We start from the raw sequence: 13,567 nt of genomic DNA, 5'->3' as shown, positions 1-13,567 counted from the left end.
GATTATAGATCATCAGTTTAAATCTGGTAAGATGGCATGCAGAAATTACAAAATTAAAAATATGAAATAAAGAACAATTATGATCTAAAGGGTATCAAAATTTACAAAAAGAAAAAGCTTAATATTTATTTGTTTACTTTATTAAACATTTCTTTCAATGTAAGTTGTTTAAGTTGCTTCGTTTCATGTGATAATACTTTCTCTTTAATTCTATTAAACAGACATAATTTCTTGTTTAGTTACAAAGTTCCGCTGTTCAAGTCCTATAATTGCTGTGTCGAGAATACCGACTAATTTGTCAATCGAAATTTTTTCGTTTTCAATAACCTCTGTGTCACGTTCTTCACTATCGGAAGCGAATTATAATGACGAGGAACTTGATTTAAATCATGTGAAAGACGGAGCACATCGAGATGAAATACTACATTTAGTAAGGAATTATACGACAAATAAAATAAAAACATCTACCCTGAAGATAAGGATAGTGCTGACAGATCAACTTCCAATTCATTGAGGGCCGCGATATGGGTTTATGGTTGGGGATATGGATTTTTGGATAATGGATGCATATGGCGATCTGAAAACCCCATGAAGACCGTGACGCCCAAAGGGATTCCCCAAAGGTTAATGCTGGTGTGGACTAATGCTCTACCGAGTCATTGGGCCTTTCTTTTTTACAGAAAAAAATGGTCTCATCAGTCGTATACTTACACGTGTTGGAAAACTTCATATTTCCGCAACTAGGATACCATCATTCGTAGTTCTTTAAATGACCATTTTACAGGAAGATGGATTGGGTGAGGAGGTCCAATTCCTTGGCCACCCAGATCACCTGATATAACGCCGCTGGACTTTTTCCTTTGGGGATTTGTAAAGGACAACATTTACAGGAGGAAAGTGTCGAACATTGATGACCTAAAAGCCAGAATTAAAAGAGCAATAGCCTCTGTGGATGCCAACATGATTGTCAGTACCTGGAGTGAAATTGAATATCGACTTGATATTCTCCGTGTGACAAAGGGGACACACATGGAAGTTCATTTACAAGGGTCATGATACTTTTTGAGTCTATCTAACCATTTACGTTATTAATTTTAATCTATCTTTATTATTTTATGAGTTATTAAACATCAAAATGGGTCCAGAACTTTATAAACACCCTGTATTTCAAAACTACATACTACAGTAAAAAGTCCTTAAACCAGACGTCCATAATCCGGAATGATCTATAATCCAGACCTCAAAGCGACAAACTTTCTGCGCATGCGTTTACGCATGTGCGTTTAATGTATAACAGACGGTATAAGGTAAGCTAAAATTATCTAAATATCTATTTCACTTAATGTTACAGATTTCATTGTTCCTTAATCTTCTAATTGGATCCAGCTTATTATTTTTTGCAGACTGCTAGAGCAATTTTATAAAAGTATGCCTGAACTTTCGATTATGTCAAAAAGAATTTCCAATTCTGGAGCTGCCGAAGGATCTACAAAGCGAAAGCATGTTTCGATGTCCATCAAACAAAAAGTGGAATTGCTGCAAAAAAAATGGATAAAGCATATCCTTTTTTTCTCTAACCATTCTGAAATCTGTTTATCAATTTCATGCTGCTCTGCGGGGGGACATCTCGTTGCACAATGAACTGGACGTTTATCTGTACAGCACTATCCTTATCTTCAGGGCAGATGTTTTTATTTCACTCAGCTTATAATTCCTTACTAAATGTAGTATTTTATCTAATGTAGTAAATCAAATTCCTCATCATTATAAATATCACGAATACAAATCAAATAGTTTTCTGGTTGCAATTTTCTAATTTCGACTATGAATTCCTCGTCATTATAAATATCACGAATACAAATCAAATAGTTTTCTGGTTGCAATTTTCTAATTTTGACTATGCATAATGTATGCTTTACGCATGTGCGCATTGAAAGAAATGCTTAATAAAGTAAACAAATAAATATTAAGTCTTTTTTTTTTTTTTTTTTTTTTTTTTTTTATAAATTTTGATACCCTTTAGATCATAATTGCTCTTTATTTCATAAATTACGGTTTCATATTTTTAATTTTATAATTTCTGCATGTCATCTTACCAGATTTAAATTGACGATCGATAATCCGGAATCACCGAAGACCCGACGAGTCCGGATTAAAGACTTTCGACTGTATATCTATATTATAACTCATTAATACCTAATACTCAAATATTATATTTAATTATATCATACGTAAACTTAGCACAGCTACCTACATCAAAGAGCCATCTATAACAATATGCTTGTACAGAAACAAAACCACTACACGAACATCATCAAGAGAAGGAAAAGATACATATAATTCAAATATTTATTCGAGTATTAAAATATGTGAAAAACATATAATTGAAATAGTACTTGCATATTACCTTATCGATTAGAAAAGTAGAGTACCATTTAGTCATGAAAGTGGACAGAAATCCCACCAAAAATACACCAATCATTCCTGAGAAATTCTGAAAGAACTGACACCTCTTTATTTAAATAATCAGTATTTCATCTGCTTATTTTTTGCTTTCTGTAAAAAGGCTTTCATTGATTTCTACTGTTTTGTTAAGCCCCACTATTTTACCAGAGGCTCTGTTTAGAACACTACCCACATAAACTTCTCACAGGTGATTGTTCTAATTTATTTCTATTTTGTAACCCATATTTAGCTGTCCATATGGTGTCCATTAATATACAATTATTTTGATGACCCAATATCCTTATTTTGATTATCGCATATCTTTGAAAATAATCTGCTGCTTGCTGTTCTGTAGAAAGCAGTCCTTAATTATAAGAACTTTTTCAGAATTCAAGAAAAGCACAATAATAACAATTACTTCATACTTTTGTTTAAAAAAATGGCTTATCCAGAATCAATCAGAGTTACAACAAACAAAAGTGCAGATGTTATGTGTGCATTGCTACGTCATGCTTGTCCATAACTGGCTAAATCATGCTGCTTAGTAACAATTTTACAGTCGATGGGATAATATGTATCATTCAAATATTTATTTGACTATTACAATACAAGAAAAACATATATTTACCTTTCAATCAGATTGTGCAGAGCCTTGAAAAGCAATGTACGACATTCGTAAGACAAACCACTTTCCCATGATCCTTGTTCAATTTCTAGTTGAAAATAATAATAAAAAAATATCAAAGAAATTGCAATAAAAAATAAAAAATTATGCAATTTAGATTTTTGATTTTAGCTCAACCTAATGTTAAGTCCAAAATTATATTTGGCTTGATACTCTTTTTTACTGAATTACTTCCCATTAATTTTGCACTTAAGCAATTTATTTGATAATGGTCCTTTATTTTGTAGTTGCAAAGACAAATGTCCATTGTTGGTCAATTATTTGCCCCTTCTCATATCAAAACGATTCAATTTTAAACTTAATATATTAAAGGATAGTAAAATAAAAATAATAAATTTTACGATACAGCATATTTATTCATCTAATTTTCCATATTGAAAATTTTGTGCATTAAAATGAAATTTATTGTTAATAATAAATACTATTCTTTGCTACACAATGGTTTTTAGAATAATTATTATTAGGGGCATAGCTAGAGTTTCCAGCGCCCTGGGACAACTGAAGAATTTACACCCCTTTCTGTGTGCCAAGAATGGAAATCATTTCATTAAAAAATTTCGTAGCATCAATTTGGCGTCCCTGGTATGCTACGCTCGGGAACAGATGTCCCCCCTTGCCCCACCCTAGCTACGCCACCTCTGACATTTAGGCAAAATAAGCTCAATCACTAGCTACAGATAGCTGTTATCATCCTTCATTTGTTTAATGGGAAAAAGAAACATTTTTTCTGATATGTGATGGTGTTAAAAAAAAATATGATCATTTAAAACATATATTTTCTGCTTTGAGAAAATCTTGTTCACTTACAGTTTCATTATCATTTCATTTATATCTTCTTACTGAAAACTAAGCTTTCAAGAGCCCAGGTCAGACATTACTATTATTCATATCTTGATTTCAAATTTTAACCTTATTAGACTTCGCATTATTCAATGTTGTTCCCTATTATTAATATGGGCCAAAAAATGAAAATAGGACTGCTCTCTTACTCAACAGTTTGTAGGTTTTAATTTTCTAATAGTTATTTTGTTAATTATAGTTATTCTAATAGTTATTTTGTTAGTCTAATAGTTACTAATTCAGAAGTCAAACAACAAAAATCAGCGTTATATTTACAAAATTTTCACAGGACTAGTTTCGATGCATTTTTGCAAAATGCATTTTTCATTTGCGGTTTTGCAGTTGAAGATGGTGGTTCAGTAAAACCATCGAAACTAGTCCTATGAAAATTTTGTAAATATAACGCTGATTTTTGTTGTTCGACTTCTGAATTAGTATTTATTCGGTGTGTCATTGTGTCTTAATTAGTCTAATAGTTATTTGGAACAAGCCTTTCCTACACATTCTAAATTTCCACCTAGGTTTCTCGGCCAGAATGACTTTTCAGGATTATGATTTATGCAAATGAAGTAGAAACGAGTATTTAAGCTGAAGACTGGGTCACCTCAGCTGGAGAGCATGTTTTGCTTTTTGGCCACATTGTCGTTGTTAGTCTAAGTTTGCCGTTCTGCGGCCGTACTGCTGCGTGCCTGCTAGTATATTCCAGTGATTTCTAAATAGAGCCAACTCCATTAGTTGATTCTGTGTAACTTCGATGGTTACTTTTATTTAGTACAGATTAGTTTTATATTTTCTATCTTGAATTAAAGCCCAAGTGGAGGCTAATTGTATGCCCAAGATTAGGCCATCTGTTCATTTACTTTGAGTTGGAATGAATGATAATTTAACCCTTGTTTAGACTTGTTACTTACAACTCAGCAAGCAGTTGCTAGACAGTTCTTCAGTATTTTACCTTTCAAGGGACTCTAATTTAGCTACGATAGACTTTGCATTATTCAATGTTGTTCCCTATTATTAATATGGGCCAAAAAATGAAAATAGGACTGCTCTCTTACTCAACAGTTTGTAGGGTTTAATTTTCTAATAGTTATTTTGTTAATTATAGTTATTCTAATAGTTATTTGGAACAAGCCTTTCCTACACATTCTAAATTTCCACCTAGGTTTCTCGGCCAGAATGACTTTTCAGGATTATGATTTATGCAAATGAGGTAGAAACGAGTATTTAAGCTGAAGTCTGGGTCACCTCAGCTGGAGAGCATGTTTTGCTTTTTGGCCACATTGTTGTTGTTAGTCTAAGTTTGCCGTTCTGCGGCCATACTGCTACGTGCCTGCTAGTATATTCCAGTGATTTCTAAATAGAGCAAACTCCATTAGTTTATTCTGTGTAACTTCGATGGTTACTTTTATTTAGTACAGATTAGTTTTATATTTTCTATCTTGAATTAAAGCCCAAGTGGAGGCTAATTGTATGCCCAAGATTGGGCCATCTGTTCATTTACTTTGAGTTGGAATGAATGATAATTTAACCCTTCTTTAGACTTGTTACTTACAACTCAGCAAGCAGTCGCTAGACAGTTCTTCAGTATTTTACCTTTCAAGGGACTCTAATTTAGCTACGATATGACAAGTTGTGCCCTTGATATTACTTCTTGAAAATTCAAGGGGGATTGGATTATGCAGTATATATCATTTCCGAAGCCAAGAAAAGATTAAGTAAGAACATATTAGATTTAAAAGCACATAGAAATAGATGCACTAATATAATTAAATTCCATAAATTAAAAGAAATCAGTTGCAGCTACTTAAGCTCTTATTTTTACTTATAAACTGCACCTTAGTATTCATCCATACTTTTTAAGTTGCTACCAAAAATTAAAAGTTTCTAAATCATGCTAGAGGAAACAATCCATTAAGTAAAAATGAATAACAGCTGAATTATTTTTTACACTTAAGACTGATTTTGCAGAAAGCAACATGATCATGAAACTTTCCTAACATTAATAATGGGTACTTGAGAAAATGCATAAAAAATTAAAAGTACTCTAATTTTCAAAATTTAATACCACTCCTCTAAATTACTTTCTTTTTAAGTGAAGCTACAGACAGTCAGGCATTATGAAAAGCAAAAGTTGTACCATACAACCAAAAGGGCTCCTTAATTTTATGAAAGTTTAATGATGTAGAGTTAAACAACAGTCTACAGTTATATAATCAAGAAGTATTTTTACATTATTCTTTTATTAAAAAAATATGATGATTTTGTAGCATAAAATACATATATTTACCAAATATATTCTGTTAAAAACAAAATTATTTAAAATCACATTAAACAGACTTTTGGATACAAATGTATAAATTATGTGGCTATTGTAAACTAAAAGTTCATTTTCACGTTGGTGTAAAAAACAGTGGAAAGAGGAGTACATGACCATTACCTAACTTGTATCATGTAAATTCTGCATAAAACGACTGTGTGAAAAATGAATGTATGCTTCTCAAAAATGAAGAACAAAATAGAAATCCTACACAACATTTATTTTATTTAAATTTTTTTCTCATATAAGAAGCTTCATCAATGGGTGGCAAAAATTAAAGGCACAGTTTCAACAGGGTAGTAGACAGCAAGTTATTGCTATCTTTATATCAAATAAAGTTATCAGCAGCAGTTAACATGAAAGTATCAGTGTCTATTCTACATACCTGACTCAATAAATAATCAAAACTCAAACACCCTTCCCCGAATCTTATAAAAAGAAAACTGGCCCTTCCTCTACCAAAATACAGATATTTTTGGAGGCAAGCTGCAATTGCTATAGCAGTCACAAATACTAAAGACACTATCATCTGGCAAGCACTATTTTATTTATACAGTCAAAATTCTTTAATCCGGACATCCATAATCTGGAATGATCAATAATTCGGACCTCAAAGCTACAAACATCCTGTGCATGCGCATAATACGCTTACGCGTGCACGTTTAATATATAACAGACGGTATAAGCTAAGCTAACATTATCTAATTATCTATTTGAGTTAACGTTGCAGATTGCGTTGTTCCTTAATGTTCAAATTAGATCCGGCTTATAATTTTTTGCAGACCGTTAGAGCAATTTTATAAAAGTAAGCTTGAACTTTCGATTATGTCAAAAAGAATTTTCGATTCTGGAGCTGCCAAAGGATCTACAAAGCGAAAGCATGTTTCGATGTCCATCAAAAAGTGGAATTGCTGCAAAAAATGGATAAAGGCATATACTCTCTAACCATTCCGAAATCTGTTTATCAATTTCATGCTGCTCTGTGGGAAGGTGGCAAACGTCACGGCGCGCAATGAGTTGGAAGCTGATCTGTCAGCACTATCCTTATCTTCAGGGCAGATGTTTTTATTTTATTTGGCTTATAATTCCTTACTAAATGTTGTGTTTCATCTCGATGTACTCCATCTTTGATATGATTTAAATCAAATTCCTCGTCATTATAAATATCATGAATACACATCAAATAGTTTTCTGGTTGCAATTTTCTAATTTCGACTATGCATAATGTATGCTTTACGCATACGCGCGTTGAAAGAAATGTTTAATAAATTAAACAAATAAATACGTAATGTATGCTTTACGCATACGCGCGTTGAAAGAAATGTTTAATAAATCAAACAAATAAATATGTAATGTATGCTTTACGCATACGCGCGTTGAAAGAAATGTTTAATAAATTAAACAATTAAATATTAAGCTTTTTTTTTGTAAATTTCGATACCCTTTAGATCATAATTGCTATTTATTTTATAAATTATGGTTTCATATTTTTTATTTTATAATTTCTGCATGCCATCTTACCAGATTTAAACTGATGATCTATAATCTGGAAAAAACAATAATCTGGAATCACCGAAGTCTCGACGAGTCCGGATTAAAGACTTTTGACTGTATTATTTAGTGATAAATATTAATTCATATTTATTCTTTAATAATCAGATTTAAAATATACAAAATAAACTATTTACCTATTAAATTAGATGAAATAAGACCAGAAAGATCAGGTTCTTCTTCATACCAGAATACCCAAAGTTCTTTATTACAGCACAAGCTACTGATTTCTTGGGGTGTTTGATGAATAATATGTTTTTGTGCGATAATTCGCCTCCAGACTGCAAGTATGCCAGCTGCAACGCATTTGCTATATGACAGTAAAACAGGATCTTCCAATACATCAACAGAAACAATATCTGCAGAAAATTTTCTCCATTTGATACCATTAAGATCAGCCTAAAATAAAAGAACAACATAACCAATCTTGAAAATTTTTACAGCAGAGCCATTTCAGATTATACTAAGCTGGTTAGAACACTGCAAATGACGGACATACTGACAAGGCTTATTTTAACCATATCTTAATTGTTAACACTAACAATACAATGTTGCAGCTTTTCTAAAATTAATTATACACATAAAGTGCAGAAAAACATCACAACACTCTTATTTGCAGCTTTTTTAAAATTAATTATGCACATAAAATGAAGAAAAGCATCATAACACTCTTATTTCTTCTCACTCTCTTATCTGCATTCAGGATAAGATACAATTTTAAAGAGACATAAGTTAGTCCGCAAATTTTATAGCAATACAGTAATGTGGGACCAGTAATGGCTAAAGGGATTCCAGCTTTCGGAATCAAGGCTGGGTTCAAGCCTTGGACATTCAGTTCTAATCCACATCTCAAAGTCTAAAATAGTTGAAAATTAAATAATTTTTGCAAAATTGCATATTTTGATATAAACACAAATATCAACAATAACAAAAACTCAAATATGCAAAAATGAGCATAATCAAATATTACAGGTATTCATTTTATAATAGAATTTCAGTCACACAAATAACTTCATAACACAGATTACCGAGTTTTGGTCTCCCAGCTAGTCATAAATTAAATTTGCCATATAACAGCTAACAATTTACACTTGATCATCAAAACACATGATTTTGCTTATTTGATATTCAAAAATATGTTCTCAAGCAGGATGCTGAGATAATGCTGTTAAAAGGCTTGAAAGTACAGATCTGCTTTATTGGTCATTAAAGGGGAAACCATTTGGAATAAAGCACATCAGCTTGAAATTTATATGGTGATTGAAGCAAGGAAAAACATGAAAATGATTAATAATTCAGCACATAGCAAATCAGGTAACAACAGTACCACTATCTCAGAATGACAGAAGAGGACATACAAATTACAGCAAGGAAAATATAAATTGCCAATGTATATTGTATATAGCCAGTGTAATTTATTAGTTAGGAAAGTTTGACAGAATTTGATTAATAATGTTGGTTTTTTTTTGTACACTATGAAGTACTAACAGTCTCTTTTACATATAATTTGTAAATTCTTAACATCAGTTGTAAAATAAATAAATAAAATCTGAAATCAAGCACTAACCATTGCCCAAAAGGGTTTGTTAAGTTTTTTTTTACACTCTCGCTGAGCTTGAGGTACCCAGTCTGCTCTGGCACTCACTCCAGCTTTTTTTTTTTTTTTTTTCCCGTTTCAGCTTTATTATTAAGTGCTGTTTTCTTTGTACTTATAATACTACATACAACAACTACAAAATTTTTAAAAGCTGCATGGCAGCATATGTTTAGAATTCCTGATGCAGTGTTGTTGGCATACATTTTAATATTTTTTTTCAGTCCCAGTTCATTATAACAACATTTAGTTTTCTTAGTAACATGGCTAACAATTTTTTTTTTTTTTTTTGTCTTTTTACTATTAACTTTTAATGTGTTAACTTTATTAAAATCCAATTTTTTGCACTTACACCACATAAAATTCAATTCAACAGCAAAATCATAAAGTATTTAAATGAAAAATTCATAAATGGTATACAAATATCAGTAATGCACTACATTATTCAAGTATGTCAATAGTTTATTTTAATACTGGAATGTTCACTGATTACACCTACTTCTATTCTGACCCAAACAATACACAAACCAAAATAAATCATATAATAGACTGATGTATGAAAAATTTAATAATTTCTTTCATGTTAAGAAAGGACAGAAACATACAAAAGTAAAACTTAAAAATAAACAAAACAGCAAACTTGTGTTTGGCACAGATTTAAATTAAAATGCTATCAATTTTGAGGACAAAGCTTTTTTAGCAGAATTTTTTGCTCACACATTTGTCCTCCAATAAATTCATCCACTGATGAGAATTTTAATTTAAATCTAATCTACCTAATTATAAGTTCTTGCATGTTAGTCTAACACTACACATCCGTATGTAATCTGCAACTACAGGCACATAATTTGGAAATGCGACCCTAATGTGACAATTCAGTGATCAATTCAATAACCAGTTGATTAATACATCAGTTAATATGTTAACTATTATTAAATACTAAGCGTCTCTTTCTTCAGATGCTAAATAAATCAATTTAACAAAACTTTTTATCTAACAAGAACTCAGCACTCCAACATATTCAACTTGTTTAACAGGTTACAACATAAGCACTGTTAAAAACCAGAAATCATCCAAAAGTTATTCTAGTCTATTTTTAGCTTACTAAGCATAAATGAAAAAGTATAAATGTTATACTATGTTTAATGTATGAATGCATGTAGAAGCTCATTACATTCTTTTATATATATGTGTGTGTGAAAATATGGTAAAATTGACAAAACTAGCCTTTAAATTTAGAAAACATGATAAAAATAAGTATAAAATTATGGATAACGTATAAAGGTTCTGGTTATATCCAAAAAAATTGACAGTAAAAAAGTAAAATGCAAAAAGGCTATCCTTCCCCCTCCCCTGCCGATTTTTAAGTGTTAATCTACAATTACATAAATGTTGAAGAATTTTCCTCTGTATTGCTGGTAACAGTTTAACTTAAAATGTTTGGATGATCTTCAGAATATGATGCATTAGCAACTTCATAAAAAATATGATTCAAGTAGTTGGCTGTTCTTGATATATTACAAAGCTAATCACAGGTTCAAATCCCACTGGCTAAAGAAGGCACAAAATTTCCAGAAATAATTAATTTTTGCATTTCTTGCATTTTTCACCTTATTAAGTGGCACAAAAAAGTTATATCTACATGTTATTCTTTATTTAATGGCAATACCTTTAATGATGCAAAAACCTTAGGCTCTACTCTTATATGCACCCTAAGATCACCAAATGTGGCTATATGTGTTTTGCGCTGGTTTTGGGCGCGATTTCGTGCTGTGGGATGGTTTGGTGGACAATGCTGTTTGTATGGCAACTCTTTTGACGTTGAAACTTGGAGATGTGGTGGCAAGATTTCAGTCATGTATTTTAGATTGTGTGGAAAGTAAATTTAGTATTAAAAGGTACAATGTTGGAGTTGTTAACGAGTCTTTTGTTCAAGGGTGTGTTTATGCAGATAGAAATGCATTATAGGAATTTCTATGGGAGTCACGACTTTTAAAACGAAGTTTGGCGTGTCTGAAATGCGGAGCTGATATGAGAAGTCAGACGAAGAATGGTGTTTCTGATAGACTTGTGTGGGTTTGTGGTTTTCATGTAGTAAGTTAACTTTGGAGGAAATTTTTATCGTTACTTTTGAAATTTTGAATCGCAGAAAGGCATGTGATATAGCAAAATCGTGGCACTTTTGTTGACAGACATTGTGTAACTAGCGAAATTTTATTCACGTATGTATTATATGGCAAGTGCATTTTATTTTACTGTTTTTACTTTGTAGAATGTTATGGTCATTGTTTTTTTTACTATGAATTCCTGTTGTTTTTTTAATTGTTTGTAATTTTAGTTTAGTTTAATTTGTTGATTTGTGTGCAATGCCTAGATTGTGCAATTCATAGATATTTTTTTAAAGTTTAAACAGGATGCTGTGTACATAGTATTCTTTGAAATCTATTGTTGTTATGTTAATTTATTAATGCGAGGTGTGCGTAGTTCGTAGATTCTTTTGCTGCCTAGATTGTGCAAATCATAGATATTTTTTTTTAAGTTAGAACATATCGCTGTGTACATGGATTCTTGTCAAATATTTTTGGTTAGAAACTTTATGCTTTTTCTACATAAATTTTTTGTTTTTGTTTCGAATTTTTAGCTTAAATTACGTGTTCAAAACGTGGTTTTTGCATGTGCGAAAAAAGCATTTTTTGAGACATTTTAGGCTTAAAGTTCGAAATGTAGACAAAAAATTTAAATAGTAATATGGCACCGTGGAGTTTCTCACCATTTGGCGACCTGAGGGCTCATATGAGAGTAGTTCCAAACCTTAATTTGTTAAAAGCTTACAGAAGTCCCTAGATGAATATTCAAAATATTCCAACATAATATCCAGTTTTAGTTGTCAAACAAATATTTGCCAAAGTAAACATATCACCATGTTATTCACATGTAAATATCAATCTTATGTTACTATTTCAATAAAAAACAATTTAATGATAACTTACAAATTTTGATAATGCAAGAATGTTTGCAACTGTTGCATGCAACTACTTTTGAATGATTAAATACTTTTTACAATACAAACAATAAAATGAAAAGTACAAAAGAATAATTCCGTTAATTAACACTGTACCTTTGCATTACACACTGTATGGCGTAAGATCAAGTAAAATTAACAACATTTACACATTCATCTCATATTACTTAACTAAATTCTTGATCCTGTTAAATTATCTCATATTGCATCGTTCAATCTTCATTAATTAACATAGAAACTAAACAATTTTTTCATATTTATAACGACAGAAACTGTAATATGCGATACGAATCCTAGAACTATGAACAGCTGACACACGATCTGACTTTTGATGATATTAATTTGTTTCAATTTTTTACACATATTTGAGGCATAAAAGAAAGTATATATCACGCGATCAAACATAGATAAAAATTTTTTAAATCAGTTTAATACTTCTGATGCAGATGAAACATGCATTATTTTTTAAATTTCTAATTTCTACACACGGTTTGTAAAATTTAGAAATTAAAAGTTCTTACCAATGCAAAGAAATTAGTATGACAATTTTCAAGGCTCGCTCCATTTTTAAAATCAAAAGAAGTAGTCATTTTAACCCATAATGTAATTTATTCTAGAAAGTGTAGAAACCATACCGAAAATGTTAAGAAACTTTAGAACCAACTATAACGTAACACAACATGGCGAGAACTGATACTTAGACGGAGAAGGGTAGACGACAAACTTAGGAAGTAACCGCCAAAGGCCACTAATAAAACTTTCCGAATCGCGAAATAATAAAGAAATTTTCAAATCTCCTGGCATGATGAAATTTTAAAAAAATTATTCTAAATATATTTTGGGTTAAAATTACCTTTACATTTAATAAAATATTGAGTTATTATTTACATCTATTCTAAAGGCTGAAAAACCATATGTCACATGCATCCATATTCTTTTCTCAGAGATTTTATTCATAGACCGAAAGTGCTCAACATTGAGAAAAAGAACAATGTGATCTTACAAATGAATGAACGATTAAAATGAAGTTATTCTACATCAGTTTCTAATAGATCTCCAGGAATAAAAAAATTAAAATTAAATCTGCGTAATTTTCGTCTGATTATGTACAAT

The 13,567-nt window shown here is 31.0% G+C and overlaps 1 protein-coding gene across 1 annotated transcript in view; it reads right to left on the bottom strand.

Annotated features, from left to right (window-relative positions):
* Window positions 1–13,160, bottom strand: part of LOC118197102 (mediator of RNA polymerase II transcription subunit 13-like) — a 189,829-nt gene extending 176,669 nt beyond the window's left edge. The window contains exons 1-3 of the mRNA XM_085813454.1: window positions 12,976–13,160; window positions 7,976–8,237; window positions 3,074–3,158 (exon numbers count right to left, since the gene is read on the bottom strand). Coding sequence (XP_085669580.1) covers window positions 3,074–3,158; window positions 7,976–8,237; window positions 12,976–13,044 — 416 coding nt within the window. The 5' untranslated portion in view covers window positions 13,045–13,160. The remainder of the gene's footprint in view (window positions 1–3,073; window positions 3,159–7,975; window positions 8,238–12,975) is intronic.
* Window positions 13,161–13,567: the final 407 nt, after the last annotated feature.

The sequence above is a fragment of the Stegodyphus dumicola genome, chromosome 3 (genome assembly GCF_044657685.1).
Source record: "Stegodyphus dumicola isolate Sdum_Otavi_A_Nest chromosome 3, ASM4465768v1".
Lineage (NCBI taxonomy): Eukaryota > Metazoa > Arthropoda > Arachnida > Araneae > Eresidae > Stegodyphus > Stegodyphus dumicola.
The sequence above is the reverse complement of the archived record's forward strand: the minus strand, read 5'-3'. Positions and strand labels throughout refer to the sequence as shown.